The 25,893-nt window shown below is 58.4% G+C and overlaps 1 protein-coding gene and 1 long non-coding RNA gene across 6 annotated transcripts in view; one reads left to right on the top strand and one right to left on the bottom strand.

The window, feature by feature from the left end:
- The window catches only part of NFAM1 (NFAT activating protein with ITAM motif 1), a 30,348-nt gene extending 12,339 nt beyond the window's left edge, over positions 1-18,009 (bottom strand). For 2 of the 4 annotated variants that reach the window (XM_045187220.2, XM_045187218.2), the window contains exons 1-3: positions 17,752-18,009; positions 4,088-4,417; positions 2,905-3,017 (exon numbers count right to left, since the gene is read on the bottom strand). In XM_045187220.2, coding sequence (XP_045043155.1) covers positions 2,905-3,017; positions 4,088-4,417; positions 17,752-17,851 — 543 coding nt within the window. In that variant the 5' untranslated portion in view covers positions 17,852-18,009. Of the gene's footprint in view, positions 1-2,904; positions 3,018-4,087; positions 4,418-8,814; positions 8,955-17,751 lie in introns of those variants that run through there. The other 2 variants (XM_045187219.3, XM_045187221.2) reach the window with 2 other exon arrangements.
- Positions 16,311-22,617, top strand: LOC123478624 (uncharacterized). 2 transcript variants are annotated; one of them, XR_006653894.3, is made up of 5 exons: positions 16,311-16,564; positions 16,734-16,827; positions 20,535-20,625; positions 21,089-21,164; positions 21,342-22,617. It is a non-coding gene; the product is annotated as an uncharacterized lncRNA (long non-coding RNA). The 2 variants fall into 2 exon arrangements; XR_006653893.3 differs by lacking the exon at positions 21,089-21,164 and having other exon boundaries at positions 16,324-16,564.
- Positions 22,618-25,893: the final 3,276 nt, after the last annotated feature.

Consider the following 25,893-nt stretch of genomic DNA (forward strand, 5'->3'; position numbering starts at 1 on the left):
CCAGCTACTGAGCCGACTGTTGGAGGTGGCGCTGAGCCAACATGGCGGCTGGGCTGGGTGCGCAGCCCTGCTCGCCCTCCCTGGCTCTGTGGCCTCCTGCAAGCCCCTTCCCCTCACAGGGCCTCAATTGCTTCATCAATAACCCTCCTTTGCAAAATTATTGCAAGAATTCAGGGAAGGAAGCAAGTAAGAGCTTGGCATCTGGGCGGCACTTAGGTGGCCCTCAACCAACCAACACACTCTTGTCAGGCACCCCTCGTTAGCCTCATGGCGCGAAGAGATGGACACCGTCCCTGCCCTCCCAGAGCTCAGGACCCAGTGGGGAGATGGACAAGGGACTAGAACTTTTACCAAAGTGTGGGACACTCACTGACCTGCAGGGACAGAGCCTCTGGCACACAGGGAGGGAATGGACACCTCCCCTGGGAGGAAGGGATGTTTAAGACCTGAAGGCTGAGAAGTTTGTTTGATGAGAGAGGGAGGAGAGGCGGAGGAAACAGCGTGTGCCAAGTCCTGAAGGTTTTGAGGAACTTCCAGGTGGTCAGCCTGGCCAGAGAGAGGTGGACCTGCCCGGGTGGGTGAGGCCAGCTGTGCAGGGTGCGTGGAGGGAATGAGCAGTGGAAACGTCAGGGGCTTTAGAGGGGGGCGGGGTCAGAATCGCAACGTGGTGTCAGAAAGCTTGTGCTGGCCGCTGCCTGCAGCACTAATGGCAGCCCCGGAGGCGGGAAGCCAGAGGGCTCGGAGAAAGAGCAGGAGGCGGTACCGCCAGCTCCTTCCAAGGAGGAGGCCCAGGGGGGCCGTCCGATTGTGCCCCCTAGTCACAGGCGCCACACTGCCAAGAGTGGAACAACAGCCTCATCTCTGGGTAGAAGCTAATTAAAAACCCTGGCTGCCTGCCAATCCCCAGCCCATTTACTCGGGATGAGCTCTCGAGAGCTACTTCACTCTCAGGCAGAAGCCAGCCCACCCCTAGTCACAGGGTAAGGGCTGCTCAGGAAGATGGAGCCTCACTGGTGTCAGGCGGGGCTCTAAACACCCTCCCTGCCTTGTCTCCTGCCCCTCTCAATAAACCAGCAAGGCAAGTCTTCGTATTATCTCCGTTCCACACAGGAGGTTGGGAAGGCTCAGAGAGCGCAGGCAACTTGCCTGAGGCTACAGAGCCAGGAAGCGGCAGAGGTAGGATTTGAACCCAAGCCAGTCTGATTTGCCTGGCAGGACCTGGAATCTCTGCTGTGTTCTTTTATTTGAGTGTGTAGGTCTCACAGACAGTGAGACAGGTACTGGCACCCACGCCACACCTTACAGTTTACAAAGAACTGTGAGACCGGTTCTTGTTCTCATTATTTAACCCATAATGGGTATTTAACTCTCATAATAGCCTGATGAGGGAGGCATGGAATTCCACTTAAAAGAGGGGGAAACTGAGGCTAGTCCACCTAGTCAATGACTGCTCTTGATCGAACCCAGATGCCCGGTTCTCAAATCTGGCACCCGTCCTCTGACCACCTGCTTTGAGGTGTCTGTCACAGGCAGAGAGAGGTCTTGGCCCACCTCAAGACAGCTGGGGGGCTCATGCCTCTCCCCTGGACATTGCCAAGGCTGGAGGGTGTGACTCATAGGCAGGGGCTCCCCTGCACCCCATGGTGAGCAAGACCCAGGACTGGCCTCAAGGCACTCCCACTGAGACTGGTGGGGCTGCCAGGGAAGTAAGTGCCACTGTGGGGTCATGGGAGGGAGCCCCAAGTCTGGGGGACTGGGCCAGACTTCCCAGAGCTTGCACCATCTCCTGAAGAGGGGAGAGGACTCTGAGAAAGTGTCCCGGGCTGGGGAACAGCACATGGAATAACACAGGGACAGGACTATCGGACATGCTAGGGACATGCAGAAGGACGGACTGTCAGACAGAAAGGTGTCTGATGGACGTGAAAGCGGGGGTGGAGGCTGCAAGGGCGGGGCCACAAAAGGCGGGATGCCACCTTGCCATTACTCAAAGAGATGCCAGGGCAGGGAATTGGTCCGATTGGGTCAGGTTTGCATTTTCTAAGGTTCCCTCCACTGCCATAGGTGTGGGTGGATTGAGAGTTGGGAGGGAGAGTGAGGGGAGGAGGCAGGAGAGCTCCAGGAGTGGCAGGCCTTCCAGGGGGAGATGGGGAGTCTGGGCTGGGGCCAGGGCCCCAGGGAGCATAGCGGGAGCCTCCCAAGAATCAGGTGGGTGCATTTTGTTACAAGCGCAGAGATGCTCTGCCCCTTGGAGCCTGTCCCTGGCCATCACCATTCCCTTCTAATTGTGATTTTCAAATGAATACACCAGTCCACGTGGCCATCAGCAGCTCAGGAAAGCAGTGGAGGCTCCGTGTCCTCCTCTGTAAAGTGGGAGAGATGCTGTCATCCTGCCCACCTTGGAAGTGGCCACCTCCGGCTCCTCTCCACTCATTCTTTCCACAAGCACATACTATGTGTCAGTCCCTGCCCTCAAGGGCTTACTCTCTGGTGGGGGACAGCACTATACAGCTATGCAAGAGCATGGGGAGTAGAGTGAGGAAGCAGGGAGACCCATATTCCAGGTAAGTGGTTGATGAAGCCTGGGGCCAGGGTGGGGTGGGAGGAGCCAGGTGCCGGGGGGAAGGGGCTAGATCCTGGACAGCAAAGGCTGAAGAGCTGTGATTTCTTGCAATTCATAGTGATGAGTTGGTAGCTCAGGCCCAGCCATAGGTAGGGTGAGGAAGCAGCCTGGTGCAAGAGGCTACAGGGAACCCCTGTTCGAGGACCCCTCGCCAGGATGCTCCAGGATGTACACCTTGCAGGGCAGGCGGGCAGCCCCTTGATCCAAGGGAGCACGCCCAATGGACAGTGAGGGGTGGAGGGGCAGCGCGGCTGTGCCTGCGTGTGTGCGTGCATCCTTACCTTCTTCCAGAGCAGCAGAGCCGTGCCCAGGATGCTCAGGACACTCAGCAGGCCGATGAAGCAAAAAAGCAGAACATTCCGGGGGGCCCTTGAGGGTTCTCGGTAGCCTGTGTCTAGGAGGAGGGCAGGAAAGGAAAGGAGTTGTGACACCTCACCTTGCCACCCCCAGGTCCCCCAATCCCTAGTTTCTTTTCCCCAGAACTCCCCTTGGCCCCCCAAGAACCCCCAGACTCCCACCTCTCCTGAGGTGAGCATTCTCACACTTGCTCTGGCTGAGGCCCTTCCTGTGTTTGCCGCCTGGTCCTCACTCAGGCAAGGCCCACCTCCTTGGCTTCCTGAGTGCCCTGCCCCAGTGAGCGGGCTCCACTGAGAGCTGCCTCTGGGACCCTGGGCAAGTCATTTCACCCCCTGGGGCCTCCTCTTCTCCACACATGAAATAGTGGTCTTGTGAGCAGGTAGGGTGCGGCTGCTGGGGATGCTTTGCTCTGGGCCTGGCAGGTGCCTGGCCTGCACACAGGGGGGACTCGGTGTGTGACCACGAGCCAGGCACGTCAGTGTCTGTTATTCGTCCAGCACACCCTGTTACCAGGCTCCAGCCCCATGTGCAGGAAGGCCTCATTCACCCCCCATACCTGCCTTTGACAGGCAGGGTGTTGCCATGAAGACCAGGCCCAAGGCCATATCCTGGCAAGCTACAGGACTGGGGTCCACGCCCAGGACTTGGGTCTCCGAAGCCCCGGCCCCTCCCAGCGGGAGTCAGAGAGGCAGGTCAGAGAATCACGGCTTCGGAGATGGGCTGTTCTTAATTTTTTGGTGTCATTGCTCCTTTGAGAATGTGATGAAATCTAGGGACCTGTCCCCAGAAAGGTATACACCAGCCAAGTGCTCACTCACAGGCCCAGTTCCACACTTGCTCAACACCCGTCTTATGCTGAAGGGACACAGAGACAAGTGGTATCTCTTAGGTCACCTGCTAGAGGTGGCCAGAAAAGATCCACACTCTTTCCACGAAATGGCAGATGCTCTGGCACACCTGCGCGGCCCAGGCTCTCCCAGGACCCTCTGTTCTGATTTGCCAAAGCCGAAAGGTGAGGCAGACACCCCCCACTTTAGATCCTGTGCCCCAAACTCTGTTGCACGGGCCTCTAGGCCCTCTGCCCTGGAAGAGCCACGGCAGCCTCACCTCTGACCAGGATGAAGGTGCCATTGCCTTTCATGTGGAACTTTGGCCAGCGGACTAAGCAGTAGTAGGTGCCGGTGGCCGATGCGTCATGCACCTGGAAGGAGACCCTGCACCGCTTGGTAAGGGTCTGGTTCTCTGTGCCCGCGCTGGGGTGGCAGCTGGTCTTCCTCTCCCTGCTCTGCTGGCCCTGGCGGTCCACATAAAGGTAGCTGACACTGAAGTCTTTGAATTTTGGGGTGTACAGGTAGGTGATACTGCAGTTGAAGGAAACAGACGTGTTGGCCAGAGTGACCACAATGGGGGGGCCAGTGTGGGTCACCGACTGCCCTCCTGCAGAAGAAGGAAAAGGAGACAGTGCTCACTCTCCAGGAGGCTTCAGTCCCGCCTGCTTTCCCAGGGGGGCTGCAGCTGTCCCCCACTTCTCGTGCACACGCAGTATGCAGGAGTTGGGCCCGGTGCTTTGCACACATGGCTCGCCATCTCCCAACCCACCCAAGGCAAAGTGTGTAAGAGCTCTGTTTCACGGAGAAGAGGAGCCTGCCAGTCAGGGAGGGCAGGCTGCTGGCTTTCAACCTCTCAGGTCCGCCCGGGGCTAGAGGACTCCAGACCCCACACTCCTACCAGCCTCCTTTCCAAAGGCCAAGAAGCCTCACTGGATAACAGCAAAGGCCTGAGATGACTCGAAGCTGGTGAGGATGAAAGTAAAGAGGAAGGAGGCAGGCAAGTGGCAGAAAGAAGCACTTTCCAGCAGTAGACTCTTGGAGGGAGGGAGGCCTGCCCAGGGCTGCCCCAGCCTGAAGAAGGAGGAGAGCCAGGCATCGGAAGACAGAAAGCTTTGCCTGCATCTGAGCTCGGAGAAGAACTTGTCAGATTTTTATAGGATATAACAGTTAGCAATGGCTCCAAGAGCAGTTCCCTGACAACACAGAGGTGTTCCACACATGGCCGTTTAGCCTTGACCATGATGTCAAGTGACGGTCACCAAGGCAGTTTCGTGGGAGCTGCCTCCTCCCACCCCCACCCACCACCCCTCTTCACCAGAGGCCCCAAGGAAGATAGTTTGAAAGCCCCCAGAGCAGCAGCCTGCCTGGCCAGGCCTGCGGCCCTCCTGCCCCTCTGCAGCCTCCTGAGATGCTGGTCAGCTTCTGGGCTGGGTCAGCAGACAGAAACCCCCACAGCCAGACCTCAGCTGCACAAGCCCCCTCAGTCTTGGCGGGCCTCATCCCCCCAGCACCCTCCCTCTCCAGCAGCCAAACAGCAGACAGTTCTAAATTGAGGTCGGCAGCGAGCAGCCAAGAACATGCTGGCCAGGTTGTTAATCGGGAGAAGATCGTGCTTTTGAGACACTAGGAGGGAGCAGGGAGATTTATTTTGTGGGGGGAAAGCTAGGCGTGGGCCTCCTGCCTGTGGTGCGGGGCTGGCGCCAGGCCAGGCTGGCCCCTGCTCAGGTCTCTGCAGCTCAGCCCTGAACAGAATCCCAAGGGGAGGGAAGGCAGGCCCTCTGGAAGACTGGGGACAGGGACAGAGACGGCCCTCCACACCAGTTCGTCCCTCGAAGCTCTGACTACGCTGATATTTTGACTTTCTTATTGGACAACTAGAAAGACACCCCCTCCCCCAAAGAACTGCAGTCACTGACGGTTCCAGGAATCGACTGGCACGCCTGCATGTCACAGCAGGTCGGCCGCGTCCTATGTTGGCACGGGGCTCCCCTCTGGCGGGTGGGGCAGGCCGGGATGTCACAGCGCACTTTCTGCCCCTGGGCTGTGCTGCTGGGTGGCGGTTGCTGTTGTTTCACTGCAAGGGCATATCCGTCTGTGGTAAACAAGGAGCAGTGACTCAGGGCTCAGGTTTGTCTGAGATGTAGCAGGGCAGTGGGGTCCTGGGGGGACCGTGAAGGACAAGCGGCGGGAGGATGAAACGGACACTGCTCGCCCTGCCCAGCTGCCATCCATCCTGCACAGACGGCGTGCTCCCTCCTGCTGTCGGCGCTGCTGCAGACCCCACCTCCTCACGGGGACAGCTCCTACGGAGTCCCCGGACCCGGCTGGGGAATCACTGCCAACTTTTTTTTTTAAATCCTCATTTGAGCACTTTTTTCCCATTGCTTTTAGAGAAAGAGGAAGGGGGGGGGGGAGAGAGAGAGAAACATTGATTGGTTACCTTCTCGTATGCACCCTAACCAGGGATCAAACCCGCAACCTAGGCAAGTGCCCTGACGGGGAATTGATCCCACAACTTTTAGGTGTATGGGATGACACTGCAACCGAGCCGCTCGGGCCAGGGCATTGCCAGCTTTCAGCCACGTCTTCCCATCTGGTTCTCGCAGTGACCCTGTGAGGCAGCCAGTGCAGACAGCAGGCTAGTGTCTCCTCTGGGTGTTGGGAGGTTGGAGCTGAACCCACGTCACCAGGAAGGTGGCCATGCCAAGCCTGGTCAGGGCCTCCCCACCTGCCCCGGAGCCTCCAGCTCCTCCTCTCCGAGTATCTGAGAGGCCACTTCAGGCCTGGGGAGGCTGCACACGCTGTCAGCACTATGTGGCCACCTTGGTACTTGCCCCGGCAGGAAGACATTCATCCACGTGTCTTAAAAAGTTCTCCGCGTTTGAGGCATCCTTCTAGAGAATGATGGAATCTGCGAGTGCAATTAAGCCGATCTTTACAATTCTGGGGGACGCCATAAAAATAGATGACTACTGTTCTGTAATCTTCTGGGATTCGTTATTTCAAGGTCAGAGGATTGGAATCGTGAAATGCAAGGCCCTGGCTCAGGTCTGCCAGAGAGAGGGGAACCCAGGTCTCAGATGAGACTGCTGTGGGTCGATGACAGCAGCCAATCTGGGGACAGCAGGCCAAACACAAGGGAGGGAGGGGCTGCGGCTGGGGCCTGGTGAATGTAGCTAATTGCCTCTACTGCCCCTTCTTTTTATTCAGTGCCAGCACCCCAGACCCGGACCCCAGCTGCCCAGCCCCCACCCCCTCTCCTGGACCTGTGCCTCCACGAGGCCCCTTCTGGGGTGCAGGCTGCTCCAGCTGGCTGCAGAGCAGCCCCCAGTTACAGCTCAGTGCTACAGAGAGGTCCATGGCCGTTTGCAGCTACCACATGTGTGCCTCCAACAAACATTCGAGGGTACTGGTGAGGTCCCAAGCCCCGTCTCAGGCCAGGAGGGGCTCCCTGTCCTGACAGCAACCCCAGTCTAACAGGAAGGCAGAGGGAGCCTGGGGTGGGAGGGCTGGTGGGGAGGTGGGGGAGGGCGTGCTGCTGTCCTGGGGTCTGGAGGTCATTAGTGAACTGAAAGCAGGAACACTTGCATACAGTAAGCTAGAAATGGCCCGAGGACAGAGGGGAAAGAAAATGCATAGAAAACATACTTTGGCTGAGTGCCACATGCCCTGTGTCAACTCAACACCGTGACATCCCATGAGGCAATGACTGCAACCTTATTTTGCAGAGAAAAAAAAACAAAAACCAAAACCCAGGGCATCTTAGAGGCCCAAAGCTACAGTGTTTCTAAGTGGTAGAGCTGGGACTTGAACCCAGGTTGTCTGCGCTGAGGAAGAAAATCCGGCATCGGGCCAGGCAGTGGAGTCAGAAACCCTGCCAACTGTGACCTGGCACAGGGCTGGGGGTGTTCGTGGTGGCACCAAGCACGGTGGACACTGGATGCTAAAGAGAGGGGTTTGTCAGATCGCAGCAGAAGTAACACGTTGGTGCAGTCACAGGCCAGCGAGTGGCCGCAGGGCAGGGAGTGTGAATGGAAAGGGGGTTGGGGGAGAGTTGCAGGGCACCCTGCCTGCCCCTCTGGGCCTGCTTCTCACCACAGGCCCAGGGGGCTTCAGGGAGACCCCACAGAGCCTGAGGTGTGTCCCCTGAGGGCCACTGGGGTGGCACAGTGAGTGGGGCTACCTTGCGCCCAGTGACTGCTGCATTGCGACTGATCACTTGTTCAGACGAAGGGAATGTGTCCCCATGGGACAAGCTGGGCCAGTGCACAGTGAACCGGCCTCGGGGTCCTTCAGGGCTCTGCTTCCAGGCTGCCAAGGGGGGCCCTGGCCCAGGGTGGTGGGCTGGGGGAAATGGATTCCTGGGCTGAGGATTAGGGAAGCCACAGGAGCCACATTGGCACGCCCCAGTGGGGCCACTGAGTGGCACAAAGGTGCACGAGGGAGCCCACTCCCAGCCCTGCATGCGAGGGGCCACCTGTCTGCAGCACCTGCCTGGCAGGCTCCCTCTGCCCCTGCGCACTCTCTCCCACCCCTTTGGGGTGAATCAACTTCTGGACGGGAGAAGTGGGAGCCTGTGGTGAGTGTGGGTGGTGCAGAGCACCCCTGGTGGGTGAGGTCCCTGGCGGTGGGCCAGCGAGAGACAGGACTGGAAAACAGTTGCAGCCTGATGTCTGAGAGGGCCACATCCCAGGGCCACCAGCCCAGCCCAGCCCAGCCCCGACTGAGAACCTGGTTGCTTGTTAGGCATCGTCGTGTGCTCCCCTCCCCACCTCCACACAACTGCATGAACAGATGGTTCAGGGGGGGCAGCACGGGCCGCCCCCCACGCCCCACTCTGCCTACCCCCACTTTGTATGAGATGGTGTCTCCCAGGGATGGCACGTCCTCCCTTCCTCACTTCTCAAAGCTCCAGGGACAGCTAGGAAGCTGGGGCCTGGCCAGAAAGGGGGACAGGGGTGCCTAGAAAAGCCCAGGCCTGGGTTTGGATCCTGGCTCTCTCACCTAAGGCTGTGCAACCTTGGGCAGGTGGCTTTCCTTCTCCGAAGTTCAGCATCTGCCCTGCAACATGGGAGACCAACAACGCCAAGCTTGTAGGGTTGTCGCAGGATTCACAGGGGCCAAGAACATTCACAGGCTGCCCTAGGGCCAGCCTGCCTTCACCAGGCACAAGAAGAGGGCGAGGAAGTCACAGGAGTCCTCCCACAGACAGACCCACAGTGCAGGGCACACCCAGCAGGCGTGGCCTCCAGAGCTCTCCCCACACAGAAGCCTCCTCCACTCTTGCCCCATCCTGCTGTCTGTCTGTCTGTCTCCTTGTTGGGAAAGACTTTGTCCATCACCAGACAGCGCCTGACTCCCCCTTTTCCGGTTCTTCTTTTGAACCTGTGACCACTTGAACTGCTGGTTGAGAGCAGACAGCTGCAGAACACACCCCTCTCCTCCCCAGCCAGAGCCTGCCCGGCTGCCCCTGGGAATCCACAAGCCATCCAGCTGACCCTGCCTGAGGAGGACATCCACCGGAGGAGACCCAGGAAGGAGTCGGAAATCAATTCACAAGGTTAAGGCAGCAGTGGAAAAAACACACAGAGCACTCAGTGTGGAGGAAAGGCACTGTTTGTGACCTTCTGGTTTCAGCCACAGTCCCACCGCCGGATGCACACAGGGTCACGCTACGTGCGCATCCTGCTTTGGGCCACTATGTAAAAACCCTGCCAGTCCCTGGTCTTGGGGATCCAGCCCATGTGTCCGGGCCCTGCATAGCCCGACTCAGCCGCCCTGGCCCTCAACTCGCGTCCCCACCGACACCAGGCCTGCCAGGCCCTTAAGCCTTTGCCTGTGTTGTTCCTGCTGTTCTGAATGTCCCGCCCCCTTCCTGTCAGGGTCCCCCTCTCAGTCTGCAGGACTCTTCCACTCCTCCCTGAGCCATTCCTGGGTGCACGGCTCCCCCACCCCACCCCGTCCCCCTCCCAGCACAGATTCTTAGGCATCCCTGTTAAGCTACGTGATGATAGGAACGAATGTCTGTGGGCACACTCCCCTTTTGCAGATGGGACAACTGAGGCTCAGGAAGTAAAAGCTTTACCCAAACAGCACAGTTGTCAATGGTAGAGATGGGATTTTGAGCTGGTCCCTTTGGGTCCTTAACCCCACATGCTTAACCACTACTCTATGCTATAATTTTAAAATCTCAAAGCAAGCAAAGAAAAAACCTTCTCCAGTGAAAGAACCATACTCTTTCAAAGGGAGCTAAACATTCAGAGGCCATTTTTCTAGATTTGGGTCATCTAACACGCAGACACGTTGGGCTGCTCATAGGAGTCTGGGGACAACATTACTCAAAACTGACCCTGCAGCATTAGGGTGGCGGCCACCGTTGCCCAGCTCGAGCAGAGCCTGTGGCTCCCAGAACAGAAGCTCCAGGGCCCAGGAGCCCTCCACAGACTGGTCCTGGGCGGGGTCAGCCGCATCCCTCCCTCCCTGCAGCAATGACAGCCCCTCCCCAGCCCCCACCCCGGACCTGGCACTATCCCCATCTCTCCCCTCCCTCCCCACTTTCTTCAGCTGCCTGGGCCTCCGGGCTGCTCCTCTCCCCCACCCCCGATCTCTGGGCCAGGCCTTGGCCCCTGCTCCCCCTCTGCCTGCCTGGAACTCAACCCCTTCTACGGGGCTGAGCAACAGCCTGGTGGGAGAGCCCCGACAGCTGATCAAAGGTGTCCACTCCAACTAAGGTCGATTTTAAAGGAAAACACTTTGATTCCCCAGCTACAGAAGAAAGCAGTTCCCACCGTCTTTATTTTAGGTGTGGAGTTTTGTCTTCCGATTTATCCCTGGCATCCTTCAGAGCCACACCTTTCTTTAAAGGTCCATCTGAAGGGCTGCTGGGAAGGCGCAGATGCGGCCCTGGTTTTATCGCAGAGTGCCAGCCCCTTTGCCTGAGCGCGAACGCCAGGATGCCACGGAACAACGGTGAGTCCTTCAGGACACACACACACACACACACACGCCTCGAACACGACAGCGTGTGGCCAGGTAGCTGACGAGGGAGAAGCGTGGAGCAGGCGTTGGAAGGCAACCCTCAAACAGAGCGCGAGTATTGCGGAGCTGTTGGCGCCGATGCCCTCAGAACGCTGCCGTCTGACTGGCTGTCACATCTTTCAACGCCTGTGAGTGAGTCAGGGAGATGCACACAGGCGTGCTTGCCTTGGGGCCTTTCCACCCATCTCGCCTCCAGACTCTAGACCTTGGGGGTGCAGCGGTGATGCGGGGACACAAACCAAGTGCAGAATGTCAAATGTTTGGCCCCAGAAATGTTAAAGCTTCATGGGCGTTAATTGGTATTTTTATAGTAGTCACTTCCCTCTTGGCTGGGTTGGTAAGGAAAGTTTCTCAAACCTTGGAGCTCATTTGAGGGTGTGGCCTGTGGCAGCTGCAGGGACCTGCTCTACCCTCAGGCAGGGTATCAGCAGCGGGGTGGAGGGGAGGGGAGGGCCAAGGGGGTATAGTAGGTGTTCTGCTCCTTGTCTCTGAAGGGGGGTGGGGGGAATGGAGAGAAGGGAATAGACCCCACCCCACCGGGTGCCTCTGGCAGTGTGCGCTCCCAGCTGAGTAACAGCAGGGAAGTGGTCGGACGAAGGGAGTTTCAGGGCTGCAGAAACCAGGGCAGGGGCCCAACCAGCTGGGAGGCGACCCCCAGACTGGGCCATTGCTTGTTTTTTAAGTGATAATTCTTCAGGTCCCCCGACCATTATTAAAGCGAAACATGCTCCCTGCAGAAACTCCAGACACCGCAGAGAAGGATCAAGGAGAACCTGGGGCTCGCCTGCCTCCCGGACATCTCATCAGGAACATGTGCCCCTCCCTCCCCATCTCTTCACCGAGCTGGACTTTGAAGGGAGAGTAGGAGACAGCCACGTGGAGGGGGCGGGGCAAAGAGGGGGTTTAAGCACAAGAAAGCTCTTGGGTGAAACTTCTAGAAGTCTTGTAATGAGGTACCAAGTGGGAAGACCAAGAGCCTGGTGGAGTTGAAAGAAAGGGTTTGGGGGGAGGTGCAACGGAGGGCCCGGTCCTGTCCTGGAAACCTGGGAGAGCCTCTGTGGGCTTCTAAACTGGGAAGTGATATGCTCCTATTTCTTGCAGAAAGAAGACAAGAGAAATACTATAGACTCCCAGTCTTCTCAGCTGCCTGAAACCTCACATTAGTGATTCATTCTGTGGGATTCCGTCCCCTCCCCCCTCCAGCCTCCTTTTAAAATATAAACGCTTCTGGCTGTCAGTACACTAACCCCTTCCAGTGGGCACCTGCACCAGATCACTTTTATCCTGACTTTTCTTAAATCTCTCAAAGATCCTGTCCCTCCCCAAAGATCCTGTGCCCTCGGGGCACAAAATCTCTCTTTGCCCTCTATCCTCCCACCCCCGCCTTCCGCCTTCTGGCTTCTCCAATTAACCAGCCCATTCTCGCCTCCTGTCCAGTCTCCTCCACACCCCACACCCCCGCCTCCCACCACAGCAGGAGGTCAGCAAAGACTCAGGTCACTAAGCTGTGGCTCCTGCTGTTTCTGGCCTTGAACTTGATCCTGCAGACACCTCCCTCTTTGACCTTCCCTCCCTCCCCCCTACCAAGGCCCACACCTTCTCTCTTTGCCTTTCTCTGGCTTTTCTTACACAGCCCAGTTCTTCAGGTTGGCTACCGATCCCTTGGCTTTGTCCACACCCTCACCTGCCCCAGGTGAGCCCAGACGTGCCCCCCACGCCTCTGAGCTCCTGCACGCTCAGATTCACAGGTGAACACCCTGGGTTGGGGGGTGCTGAGATGGCCTTTGGGTTTGCCAGTGGGAGAGTGGGCAGAGAAAGTAGCAGAGTTTGACCTTGACGGACTGACAGGACAGGTGGAAGTCACCAGGTGGGCCAGTGAGAGGACGCCTTCCAGGCCAAGTGGGCAGCAGGAGCCTCGGGGGCAGGCAGTTACTCAGCCTGGCTCAAAAGGGGGGTGTGGGAGTGGGGAGCAGCAGCCTGTGAGGACGGGGGTCTTATCTACACAGGCTGCCCCGAGGGCCCAGCTGACGGGGTGACTCTGTCGGCAGCTGTGTGGCACGGACCCTCTGGGGAATCCCCCTTGTACATACAGGTTGTCTTCAGGGCCCCTAGCTTTTTAGGACAAGGTCCGAGAGGGGAGGAGCTGATTTGAAGGGCACGCACGTTTTAAATGTTAGTATGTGTTGCTGGGCCCTGCAGAAATGTGCCCTCGGGCCCTATGATGAGCACTGTGAGGAGCACCTTCCTTGCCCTTGGGCTTGGACTGTGCTTTCTTGGTGTCCCCTTCCCCTGGCCCTTCAGCAGCAAGCAGGGGTCTGGTCCAGAGCCTCAGAGGGGCTCTAGCTCCATCCCACCCCTCCATCACAGCCCACACAGTCCCAAGGAAGGAGGGGAGCAGATTCCTGCCAGGCCCACCACACACTATCTTGTCCCCATGGCCAAGTCCCCACCAGCCCACCCTGAGGAGTCTCAGAGGGTCCTTGACGTGCCATCCTGATGCAGCTGGCCAGAGGCCAACAGAGGAGGGTGCTACATGCCATGACAGGGAGCCTGGGACTCAGTGGTCAGGCAACTTGGCCAAAGCCTCCTCAGACCCAGCAGACTGTCCTTGCCAAGGGGCCAGCAGCTTCACCTGCCAGTTTCACATCTACTCCCTCCCCTATGCCACTCCAGGTTCACCCCAGCTGCCCCTTGCCTTCTTCTGTCTTGGACCCCCATCCCAGCATCAGACACCCACACACCCACTACAGTGAGTTCCCGCCTAGACCCACATGAGCAAGGAGGCGGGTGGGGAGGCCCAGGGGCAGAGGGCAGGTGTGGGAGGCGGATCCTGTTTCCAGGCCCCTGTTTACCCAGACCTTCCTCCACCACTCTGTCATTCACCAGACAGGAGAGACCGTGCCTAAGGCTCAGGAGGACCAGGAGGCTCACACCCGTATGACCCCGGGACCCACGGCGCCTGTCCTGGTGGCATCCAGTCCACTGTGCTCAGAACCACTGCCAGGTTGTCTGCAGCCAAGGCACTGAATTGTCCCATTATTGCTAAAGTTTCCTGGGCACCCCTGGTGCCAGCGCCACGCTGGGCCCTCCTGCCTTCTGGAAGCCCACAGTCCACCCAGGGAGGCGGACAGCCCGGAGAGAAGCCACCTCAGTGGGGACACATGCCCTGGTGGCTCCGAACCCACGCATGCCTGGAGACCACACACGAGCATCCACAGCCCCAGACGGGAAGCACCTGAAACGCCGAGCACAACTAAATAGATCGCAGTGCATTAATTCAGTGGGACTTGCCACAGCAGGCGCTGACAAACGTGTTCTGCATCGGGCCAGACAGCAAATACTCTATGCTTTGCGGGCCATATGGTCTCTATCGCAAAGACTCAACTCCGCCGACGCAGGGCATCAGCAGCCATGGATGATCTATGAACAAGATGCATGGCTCTGTTCCAATAAAACTTTATTTATGGACATGGAAATGTGAATATTATACAACTTGCATTGTCATGAAACATTCTTTTTTGGGTTTTTTTTCCCCCAGCCATTAAAAAATCTAAACACCATTCATAACTCTCAGGCCATACAAAGCGGCTGTGGGCTGGACTTAGCCCGCGGGCTGTGATTGGCACCCCTTGCCCTTTAGCAATGAAAATAAACTTCGGCCACACCATGAACTGGACATATCTTCAAAAACACAACAGCGAATGAAAGAAGCAGGTCACAAAAGAAGATACACAGTATCATTCTGATGACACATACAGAGGTCAAAACAGGGAAGACTCTGAGGGGAGAGGGGGTGCTGTGGTGGCGGCGCGTACAGGGCTCCGAGGCACAGGCATGTTCTCTTCTTGACCTGGGTAGCAGTCACATGGGACTTTGTTTTATAAAATGTGTTGTTCTTTCCTGGTTGTGTATCATATGTCACAACTTCACGAGAGAGCAGTGTCAGTAGGACCTATGGGGACGGCGTTTATAATCCACCTGGAATCACAGCCCAGTGCAGGTGTCGCGTCCCACTGCTCTGCGGGGACCCGCTGCTCTGTAGTCTAACCTCCCTCTCACTGTCCCTCGTGGCTCCGCCTTCCCAGCCCTTATCCCTGCTGGGCCTGCCACCTACCCGCCTGTTCTCTGTCCTCCCTTCCTCCTCCAACACTCCCCCTGCCCCACCTCCAGCGGTGAGGCGCTTCTGTTTGCCTGCCTCCAAAACTCTGTGTGGGATTAGACAAAGAGGAAAAGCAGAGGCCAGAGCTATGAGAAAGGGGGCGGGAGGCTCCTGACCACCTTTTGGACATCAAAGGGGGCGACAGCACCTGAGTCTAGAGTGAACGGGAGCAGGGAGGCAAGCCCCGACCTGGAACTCCCGCCTCTGGTCAGGGGTCACATTCTCCAGGCAAATCTCATGGTTTCCAACAGGCTGAGAGTGAGAATTGGGGCTTGTTCACTTCTAGGTCCCCCCAGGGCCTAGAACAGGTCCTCCTCAATGGATATTTGAGAAATAACACAGACCAGAGTTCTGCAAAGGCCAGCAAGAGAAAGGGGACTGACATTTGTTGAGGACACGAGCCTCAGAAAGGTTAAGTAACTTGCCTGAGCTCACACAGCAGTCTATGGAAGAAGGCAGGACTTGAACCTAGTCTGTCTGGCCCCAGAGCCCTTGGAGGTGACTGAGGCCTGGTGGAAGCAAGGCTAGAGCAGGTGTGCGGGCTCAAGTGTTTCACCCCTGGGAGAGCAGTTGCCCATGAGACCACAGGTGGCTGCCAGGTCCTCTGAGAAAAGCTGAATTTGCAGAGGGCTCAGGAGAGCTGAGGAGAGCAGGCTTGAGTCCTGGATCACAGCAGGAGGTCTCCAGATGCCATCCCAGGGTGTGCTAGAGACCACTGGGAAGGTCGGAGTGACCGCTTGGAGCCTGTGGGCTCACCCGGACGTCAACTGAATCTCACATTTCAGCTGGCTCTGCTAGGCTGGCAGGTGCTGCCTCTCTGAGCCCTAACCATGTGCCCCAGCCACTCAGGCCCGGGGCGTGCTAGCAGGCAGGCTCCACCGCCACGCTCATTTAACAGACGAGGCACTTGAGGCACCCCACCTGGGGTCTTGGGGTGGGTTGCAGAACAGATTCAAACTCAGGCTGATCGCCTCTGGCCTGCCCTCATCCTTGTGTCTCACTCACAGCGGTTTAAGCTGCACCAGGCTGACGGGCAAAGTGGGGGGAGGTTGGTTTAGGTGATGTGGGAGGGGCTGAATTCCTTCATCAAAGCTCAGAGACCAGAAGGAGGGGGTCATAGAGAACAGAGACAGAGCTGCAGGGGCAGGACTAGGAGGAATAGGGTGCTGTCTGCTGCTCCACGGGGTTCCAGGGACCACAAGGATGACTTGCCTCTTGTGAAAGGGCAGTTTCTCTTTTTAGAGCGTTTGCTGCAATACTGGGGGAATCTGTTGTTTGTGTGCGCTCAGGACGGTTACAAAATCGCCCTTCACGTCAGCACCTGCAGAGCCTCTTCCAGTTTCCAGGATGTGGCGGGTCCCCTCTGGGGAGGAGGGACCACACAAAGAGAAGTGATGGGGATTTGGGGAAATGAAGTTTAAAATGGCAGTGTGAGTGCAAACGCACCGTCTCCTCAGGCCATCTTTGCACTGGCCCATCTCTCGGGGGTGGGAGGGGGTGCAAGGTGACCAGATTCAAGGACAGATGTCACCAGGAGCCCAGGTTTCCAGGCCTGCGGTAGGTACCACACATTTGGCTCTTGCCTGACGGGGGTGGGGAGGAAGGGGAGATTTTTCCTTGAAGAATGTTCTTTACAAAGAAAGGTGAGAGGAGCCCCAGGGCCCACTGCCAATAGTCCTAGATCTGGGCTCAGGCTAACTCGGGTCTGAACTTGACCTCTACTCAGGTGTGAGACCTTGGACAGGCTACCTGACCTCCGAAAGTCTCCATTTCCTGCTCCTCAATGGCCAAGGGTTCCTCAAGGGGTGCCGGGTGTCAGGGTGAGTGTGAAGCTCCAAGATCCATGATAATCACAGCTGGTATTGCTCACGGTATAACCGAAAGGCGGAGGGTGAAGTGGAATGGGGCAGCTCCTGGAAGCCTCATCCAAGTCTGGGTGCAGAGGGGAAACTGCCCGAGCCTGCACCGAGGGAGTGGGGGGTCCGGTCAGGGCTGCACAGGAAGAGACTGAGCCGGGGGACCCAGTGCGGGCAGCCTGGGGAGACACACTCCTAGGAGTTCCCTGGCCTGGGTGAACTCACCCCAAGGCCACCCACCCCAGGTCCTGGCTTGACTCCGGGCCACCCAGCTTCTAAGGGGGCTGGGACCAGGAAGGAGGCACAGCGCTGGTCCCCTGAAATGCCTAGCTCCCCTTGTAAAATAATGATGCAGCCTCTGGTTGTCCTCCAGGAAGTGGGTGGTGCCATCCTTTCTGGTAAGTGACGATTTTGTGCTGCAGGTCACAGTGCTCCTGGAGGCCAGCTGCTGGCCTCCCCTCCTCCCCCTGGCTAACGAAGGAGGCTCTGCACAGCAGGTTCAATGCCCTACTTCTACCTTAGATTCCTTGGGGGTGAGCTTTCCCTCCCCATTGACTCCTGCCCCCGACCCCAATGCCCCCTGGCCGCAGCAGTGCCCACCCACCTGGTTTAAGAGCCAGGAAGTCAGGCAGTGCTGAGAAGGTAGCTCTTAACACAGCATCGAAGGGGAGCGCTGCTCCCACCTCTTCAAAAGCCACCTTGGCGAGGCATTAGCTAAACATCTCCTGGTCCCGAAGGCTTCCCCTGTGAAGTCTGCAGTGTTCAAACGCAACCAGCAAATCCCCCCAGACCAGACGGGAATTAGCTGCTCCGGCGGGCGGGGCGGCGGGCAGATGAAAGCTGCTCTCCTGGGCAGCACCAGGAGCACGTGAGAAGGAGATCGCATACCTGTGGGCCGCAGGGTCCAGGGGCACAGCAGCAAGCCCAGGAGCCAGGGGGCTGCGAGGGGGCCCGGAAGGGCCCACCGCCACCAAGGCCGGCTCTCCATGGGGCCTCCTGGTCACTGTCTCTGCTTCCTCTTTAGTTCCCAGGAGGGGACAGCTGCTGGTAGCCACAGTTCCCCTTCTCGTTCCCACTAAGCTCCTCCCTGGCCACCCTGCTTCCTCAAGGCCTCTCGGGCCTGCTCCTCTCAATGACCCAGCTGAAGTAGTGAACAGCCCCAGGCAGGTGGTGCCAGGTGAGGCTCTGGGGCTCTCTCCTCTTCTGCAGAAGAGCTAGGCGGGGCTTAGGCCTCCCAATCCACCAGGTGCGTGGGCTCCTCCCCTCCTGACCCCTTTCCAGCTGGTGGCTGGTCCAGAAGACACTGGTGACAAAGGGAGCACAGATTTCCATGAGTAATTCCAGGGCACTCACTCCTGAAACGGTTTAAAAATGCCCAGGTTCCTACAAACTTCCCCTTGGGAGTAGCCCAGGCGCCCCCGGATGATGTGCGCATCAACGAGCAGGGTTCGGCCTGGCTGCTGTGGCTCCGTGGACTGAGCTCCAGCCTGCGAACCAAAGGGTCCCTGGTTCTATTCCCAGTCAGGGCACATGCCTGGGTTGCAGGCCAGGTCCCCTGTTGGGGGTGTGCGAGAGACAACCAGTCAATGTATCTCTCACACATCAATGTTTCCCTCTCTTTCTCCCTCCCTTCTGGTCTCTCTGAAAACAAGTAAATAAAAAGAGCAGGTTTGGAATGGGGGCTGCCCCTGAGTGGGAGAATCCAGGAAGAGGCAGGTGAGTGATGGAGGAGAGCCACGCGCTCCCAGCCCCACACGGGGCCACAGCTAGGGCAGCCCTGGGTCCCCACAGAGACCCAGGAGAGGCCTCCTTCCCAGCCTGCCTGAAATGTCTTTCCTCCCTGCGGCTTCCCTAAACCTAAGCACACCCCTCCCCCACCAGGAGACTCACGGATTTCTTCCTCACCTGGCCCGGCACAACAGCCCCGTCCTCACATCCAGCAGGCTCAGACACAGGGGCAGGAAGTATTTGCAGCCTCTTGCCCTTGGCATCCTGGAGCCCAGCGAGGGGACGAGCTGGGGTGGGGGGACTGGTCAGGGGCTGCCTAGGTGTCTGGAGGGGCAGAGGGAAGGGGCCCTGGGGTGGCGGCGAGGAGCCCAGTGTGCTAGCTCTCCGAGGAAGCAGGGCCGTAGGTGGCTGAGTTTCACATGCTGGAACCTCACCTCCTTTCTCCATTAATCAAGATAAATGTTATTATTATCCCAATTGTGCAGAGGAGAAAACTACGCCCCCAAGAGGCAAATCAACTTGCCCTAGATCAGGACATGTGCATGGGGCCAGCATGTAACATCCAGCTGTGTGAGGCCCCAGCCTTCCCCCACCTCCCGCTGCAGCCCCCAGCGATGGCAGGACAGGGCCCAGGTTCGCTCCTTCGAGCAAGCTTCTCCGTTCCCTGCTGCTTTGCGCAAGGACGAGGAAACCTGGAAGGCCGTTCCCACCACCGCCAGGAGGGCTGGGCGGACAGTGCAGGCAGGAGCGGGATGGCCCGCCAGGTGAGGAAGACATGTGAACACAAGACCATTCCTAGCAGCTGGGGGCCGGAGGGGCCCCAGTGGTATTGACTGTTGATCCATCACGATGATACATGATCGCACATGTCACAGTGAGACACAGATAATCTGCTTCATGCTGTTTCGGAGCTCCTGGAGGGAGCAGGTTGTCTGCGCACCGCGATGCCATGGTGATAGACGGCACGCTAATGCCTCTGTGCGCGGAGGGAGCGGTTTAAAGGCTTCGGTCTGTGCCTCCAGGAGTCTCTTTATGGCTTGGCATCAGGAGGCGGCCAAGCGCCAGGCTGCCTCAGAACATGGACCCAGGCGCCAGCTCCACTCCTGCCTGTCACCCAAACACTGCCTGCCTCCCCCGACCCCTGCACACAGCCCTCAACCCCCTCACACAGCAGCTGCGCTCCAGTCTGCAGCCTGGAGCCTGGGAGCTTGGCCACCTCTGGGCCTGGGTCCCACCTATGGCCCCTGGCCTGCATGGTGCCTCCTGTTTGCTGGCCTCCCCTCCAACAGGAGCACAGGGCCTGCACCTAGTACGTGCTCAGTAAACTCTGGTGCATGAATGGATGCGTGAATGGGCATAAAGGCTATAAAGTGCCTTTCTCCCAAGCTTGCAGTGAGGCAGGCAATAAACATCAAACTTGGCACACAGGAGACTCCCAAACGGCTTCAGAGGGATGGCAGGGCCCACGGCCAGGCAGGCCCCTGGGCTGCACAGCATAGATGTGACCGGGAAAGAAGAGGTGGGCATGGGGAGGGGGTGGGGTCTCCAATCACTGATGAGTTTCTGAGCCCCTGGGTGCCATACAGCTGCAGCCTGGGGAAGAGGCAGTAGCGGGCCTGGGGCAGGAGCGGGCCTGGGGCAGGAGCCAGCGGGCCCAGGCTGTGCCGTCAGGGCCTTAGGACCCAGGGCAACAGGATCCACAGCACATCCAGAAACCTCATTTTCATCAAAACTTTCCAATTCCTCTCACCCAAGTGGGTGCGGGGCAGCGAACATGTGGGACGTGGATCTGTGGGCATTTCCTCCCCACGCCCTTGGCGGGAGCCACGAGTGAGCTGGTGGGAGGCGGGGCAGAGGACATGGGCTCTGCTGGCGGACGGAGGGGGCAGCTGCCCATGAGGCCCCTGGGGGATGGCGCATTTCAGCGCTCTGTTCTCGTCCAGGCACCTGTCTGCCCGTCCACCCATCAGCTCTGCCCTCCACGTTGTGCTGAGCACCTGGTTGCACCAGGGCGGGAGCAGTAATGCAGCGCAGGTGAGCCACAACCCCACCGCCGGACGCTTTCAATCAAGTCCATTTAATCCTCAGTGCGATCCCGTGTGGGGGGTACGATAATCACTTTTTACAGAAGAGGGCGATGTGGAAGGGGGAGGGTAAAATAAAATTGCCCAAGGTCACACAGCTAAGAATTGTGTCCAGGGGAAGTGAGTGAGGATGGCCCCAGACTCTTTGCTCCTAATCATTGCTGCAGCCTGTCTCTGTGGCAGGGGTGTATACAGAGCAGAGAGGAGGGCTTCCTGGAGGAAGCAGCAGCCCTGAAGGAGGAGGAAATGGGGGAGTCCTGAGGGGCCAAGTCCACTTAAAGACTAAAGCTTTCCAAAATGGACCAAAATGATTGGCCTCTGTTTTCAGTTTAGTTCCCACATACACTTATTAAGTGCCTACTGTGTGCCAGGCAGTGGAAGTGCAAAACGTAAGTCATAGTTTTGCACTTAAGGTGCTCCCTGTCTAGAGAGGAAAACAGACCCTGCACACAACCCAACAGGATTCCCACCTGCCCCAGGGCAGCAAAGGTGAGTGCGTGAGTGCGAGGCCCGGCCTGGCACAGTTTGGCTCCCACGACATCGGCCCTGAGTTTCCTCCCAGGCTGCCCTGTGGGCAGCAGGTGCACAGGAAGCAGAAGTGCCTGGGAAGGGGACTACTCTCCGCCCTCCCCCCACCATGGAAAGTCACTTCCTTCCTTCCCACAGACTACAGCACCAGGAGGAACTCACCAGATGGAGGGGCCCCCTTGCAACGACCCTGGTGTCTGAGACCCACAGCGTCCCAGTCCTTCGGTCCTCGGGGTCCCCACTGCCCGGGGCTCTAGGACGCCTTGGTCGATTCCCTTGTTCCCTTCCATCCTCTTCCTCAACACCCCTGCACTGGAGAGGGCTAGTGTGGAGGGCAGTCTCCCTTCCCTCCTGGCAACACCCAGCTTTGCCTTCAGGGTCCCCCCTTTCTACACCACAGAGCAATGGGCCCTGCTGCACTGGGGGAGGTGGGTGGCCTGACCACCAGGTCCAGGGGGATGATTCAGCCCCAGAGAGCCAGCTGTGCCTCAGTTGAAGGAGACCCATCTAGTCATGAGCTGGGCTGGCCCACAGTGGACCAACCTCCTTGCTCTGAAGGGAGTGAGCTCTCTGTTACCCGAGGTGTGCAAACCCACCTGGAGGCCATCTACCCTGCATGCTGCTGGGGCTGGATGGCTGCCCTGGCCCATCCCCAAGCCCCTTCACAGCCTGAGCTGCTCTGTATCTTCACCTGTTTGTTAAGTATTGGTTTCTTACCAGACACACTTCCAGAGGCTTTTGCATGTATTGACCACTTCAGTCCTCACAGAAACCTCAGGGGGTAGGTGTTGCTGCCCCTATTTTACAGATGAAGAAACTGAAGTTCAGAGAGTGCAAGCCACCTGCCCAAGGCCACACAGCGAGGAAGCAGTGGAGCAAGGACGTGAGCTCCTGTGGCTATGCTTTTACTCACTGTGTTCCCTGCAGTTCTCTCAATTCTCCCAGCGGGGCTGGTGTTACATGCTTCACCCGACAGATGTAGTGATGGAGAAGAACAGAGCAGGTGGCCTGCTTGGGGCCAGGTGGAGATCAGAGGCATACCTGGGACCAGAGGGCTGGGCTTTCCTGTTGGCCGTATCCCCAGGGTTAGACCAGACTCTCCTTGCTAACTTGGTTGGGAAGAGCCAGCGAGACCTAGTGCCCCCACCTTCCTCGGCCCCTGCCCCACCACTAACAATGCCACGCTCTGCAGAAACAAAGGCAGCGTCATTCCGCAGCCTGATTCCGTGTTCGTCCTGTGCCAAGCCCTTCTTAGGGTCAGGCTCTTGGTACAACAGTGTCCCTAAGAGACAAGCACCAACCAGGAGGTCCATCACTGGAGGTCCTCGGTGGCAGGCACTAGGGTCTGGAAGGCCCTGTGCTAACCCTGCCACCCCCTTCCCCTCCTGCCACCACGGATGCGGGGCGGGGGGCCGCCCCCGTTGTCCTGTGTCAATGGCGCCACCTGGTGGCTGATTGGGACACACTCACCTGAAATATCTTCCTCTCGTCCTTTCTTCACCCTGTGAGGGTGTCGGCTGCCCAGCAAGTCCAGGTCGGGGCTTGAGAGGCAACGGATAGAGTGGTGGTGGAGGGGGGTCAGGGCAGGCAGGACCAGCAGTGTGCTGGGGGCTATGGGAACAGAGAGCAGTGTGCCAGCCATAGGACCCCAACACACCTCTCTAAGGCGCTTCCTGGGCGCCCGCCCACTGGAGCCTCCTTCAGAGCACGCCCACTCTGTTCTGACCAGCTGCAGCGGCTGGGAACCCTTTATAAACTCTTCCTGGGGAAAATTCACCAGGCAAAGCCGGTTATCGGCCACCAGGCCAACCAGTCCCGTGGCCACGTAGTGACAACCGTTCTGGGCAGGGCTCCCCGTAGTGAATTCAGCCAATGAAGGAACCAGCCTCCCGGGAGGCTAATTCAGCCCTGGTCACCCCAACACGGCGCTTTGGTTTTATGCGGCAGAGGGCCTCAGCCCCCTGTGGGCAGAGTGTATGTGGCCGCCACTAATGATGCAGACTCCTGGCCCCACCCCAGAGATTTGGCTCCAAGACACTTTGGGAGGCCAAGGGATCTGTATTTTAACAGACCCTGGTCCTCTGGTTGAGAAACTGCCCTCCTGAGGCAGACTCCCCCGGGGTATGGGCGGGTGACTGGCAGCTGGGCCACCAGCCAGGAAGAGCCCTTGAAAGAGACTTGGTCCTCCTGCCCCTTCCTTCTCCCTCCCTCCCACCTGGCAAGGCCGGCATGGTGTTCTGGGACCCTAGAGCAAGGCCTCTCAGCTTGCACCTCATCTCCTAAGCCAATGGGGAGAGTTTCCTCTACTGCAATACGAAAGCAGTGAATACCGCCTGGTACGACGACGGGTTTGATGACCAGCGGGAGTAACAGAGATGAAAGCGTTTGGCAAAGAATGAGATGTTGGTTGAAAGTAGCTGTTCTGCCATAAACCTTTACTGAGGGTCTCTTTCCGAGGGGCTTGGGGAATTTGCAGAGAACAGCAAGAGTCCAGCAAGAGGAGTCGGAGCAGGCACAGACCCCAAGAGTGTGTGGTTATCCACAGACGAGGAAATCTGTGGAGGGGGCACGAGGGGACACTCAGGGAGGGCGGGGAGTGGAGTGAGGAGGGGGACAGGAGAGGGAGGCCCCCCAGCCAGTGTGGAGTCTGGTCTTGGAGCGGGTTCCCGTTAGGGCTCCAGAGGCGGGGTGCAGGGGGCTGGGAGGCGGCAGGGGGTTCTCCCAGGGACAGCCCCCACCCCGCACGGCCTGCCTCCCCAGGAAAGCTCCCTCACTTCTCCTGACCTCCCCTCTCTGCCTAGCGGGCTCTTTCCCACTGCCCTGCAGCTGGGCCATCTCCCCCAACTCCATGGGTCACAGACAACAAAGAACCTGGGCCAACCCCTTTCCTTTCTGCAGGGGTCCTGAAGTCCCTCCAGTGACCCACGAGGAACTTTGAGTCACTTGTTCCTTCATTCAACAAACCTTTCCAGGGCGTTGCTCGGGGCCAGGCCCCACCCGGGGCACCCTCCATCGAGGGCAGAGCTTGACACCCCTGCATCTAAGTCACAACCCAGTGGGAACCCAGCAGGAAGGGGACGCAAGCCCAGAGCGGGCTTCCTGCCATGGAAGTCCAGGCCCAAGCGTTCACAAACCCTTGCTGGAAGCTTCCAGCAGAAGAGGGCAGGCAGAAGGGGCTGGGGTGTCGCGTCCAGGTCCAACCGCTGCAGCAGGAGAGGGGCCCCAGGGAGCCTGGCTGGGAAGACCTCCTCCTCGTCACCCTGTGATGAAACTTCTCTCTCTAGCGTCAACAGCCCGATGAATAAAACCATTTATTTTTCTGTTAAAAATGACTGGGATTGTGATTAGTATTGATTTCTATTGGTTTGATTCTGGGTACAGTTTTCAGGCACACGCTGAGCGAAGCCGCTTTCTGGCCGGTCCGGGAAGCTGGGCATCATTTACAACATGGTGTCTGAGCGGAAAGACTCTCCGGAAAGACTCCTTCTGGCAGGCAGAGGCTCATTTGGAAGTTTGGAGACTTCTGCACTCGCTGGAGTGAAACCGTTCTCTACAAAATGCCCTCCACCCTGGGGAGACGCTGCCGTCTTTTTAGGACCAGAAATCTCCAAAGGACGAGCTGATCCACAAGAACCACAGTCTGTTCTCTGTCACATAGGAAGAGGAAGGGAAAACTCAGCTGAGTCTCGACCTTGGACCGCCTAACGGGTCGCTTCCACGAGGTCTCGAGGTCTCGGCAAGGCAGCGGCCCCAGGGGCCTGCAGTGATTTCATTCACCCAGCGGCTTTCTCTCGGGAAACTCCCCGCCCCCACCGAGGACCAGAGAAACATGTTTTCAGGCTTCTCTCTTCTGACTTGGGTGAACGGATTCCCAAGCAGCAGCCACCACCCTGGCGGAGCGCCTGGGCCTGAGTCACCCCTAACCCGCGCCCTGCTGGCCGTGACTTTTCCTTCCTACCCAGTCCCCGCCATCCCCCTCCCCCGCGTGTATCTGCTGACCTTTGTGTCATCACCTCTGAAAGATGACATGTGCTTGGATGCCTCCCGTCCCGCGCTGCCTGTGGGAGACAGGCGGGATTTCTTGCTGGAGGCAGCTGAGCTCAGAGTAGGCAGGAGGCGCTTTGCCAGCTGGAGGAGGGCCTGGACCTCACTCCTCACCCACCGCCTTCCCACCCCCTGGACGGCACCACCTGGCTTGTGCCTGGGGGCAGGGTGGGGGTGGGGTGGGGGGGAGAGCAGTGACGGAAGAAGGGAATGGAAACTCCTCTCCGGCAGATGTTGGGCTGCGTCCACCCGAGAGCCATTACTGCCAGGCGGGTTCTATTGTGCACACATCTTACAGATGAGGAAGCTGAGGTTCCCAGAGGGAAATTCGCTTTTCTAAGGCCACACAACCTTCGAGGGCAGAGCTGGGGTTTGGATCCCCTTCTGCCTGCTCACCAGCACCGACTTGTGATGGTCTTTGGGGCTGTCTGTGCTCCCTGGCTAAGCCTATCCCCATCTCCCAGGCCCTCACCTGCCCCACCAGCGGCAGCCCCCACTTCCCAGGTGAGGTCAGCTTCTACTTGGCAGGTGCTTGGGCGGGCAGATGTATCTCTTGAAGGAATGAACAGACCGGGAGAGGTGTCCCTGCGTGAGGCCCTTTCCCTTGACACAGGGATGAAAAGGACCCCGCAGGGAGGGAATTCTA

The sequence above is a fragment of the Desmodus rotundus genome, chromosome 3 (assembly GCF_022682495.2).
Source record: "Desmodus rotundus isolate HL8 chromosome 3, HLdesRot8A.1, whole genome shotgun sequence".
Lineage (NCBI taxonomy): Eukaryota > Metazoa > Chordata > Mammalia > Chiroptera > Phyllostomidae > Desmodus > Desmodus rotundus.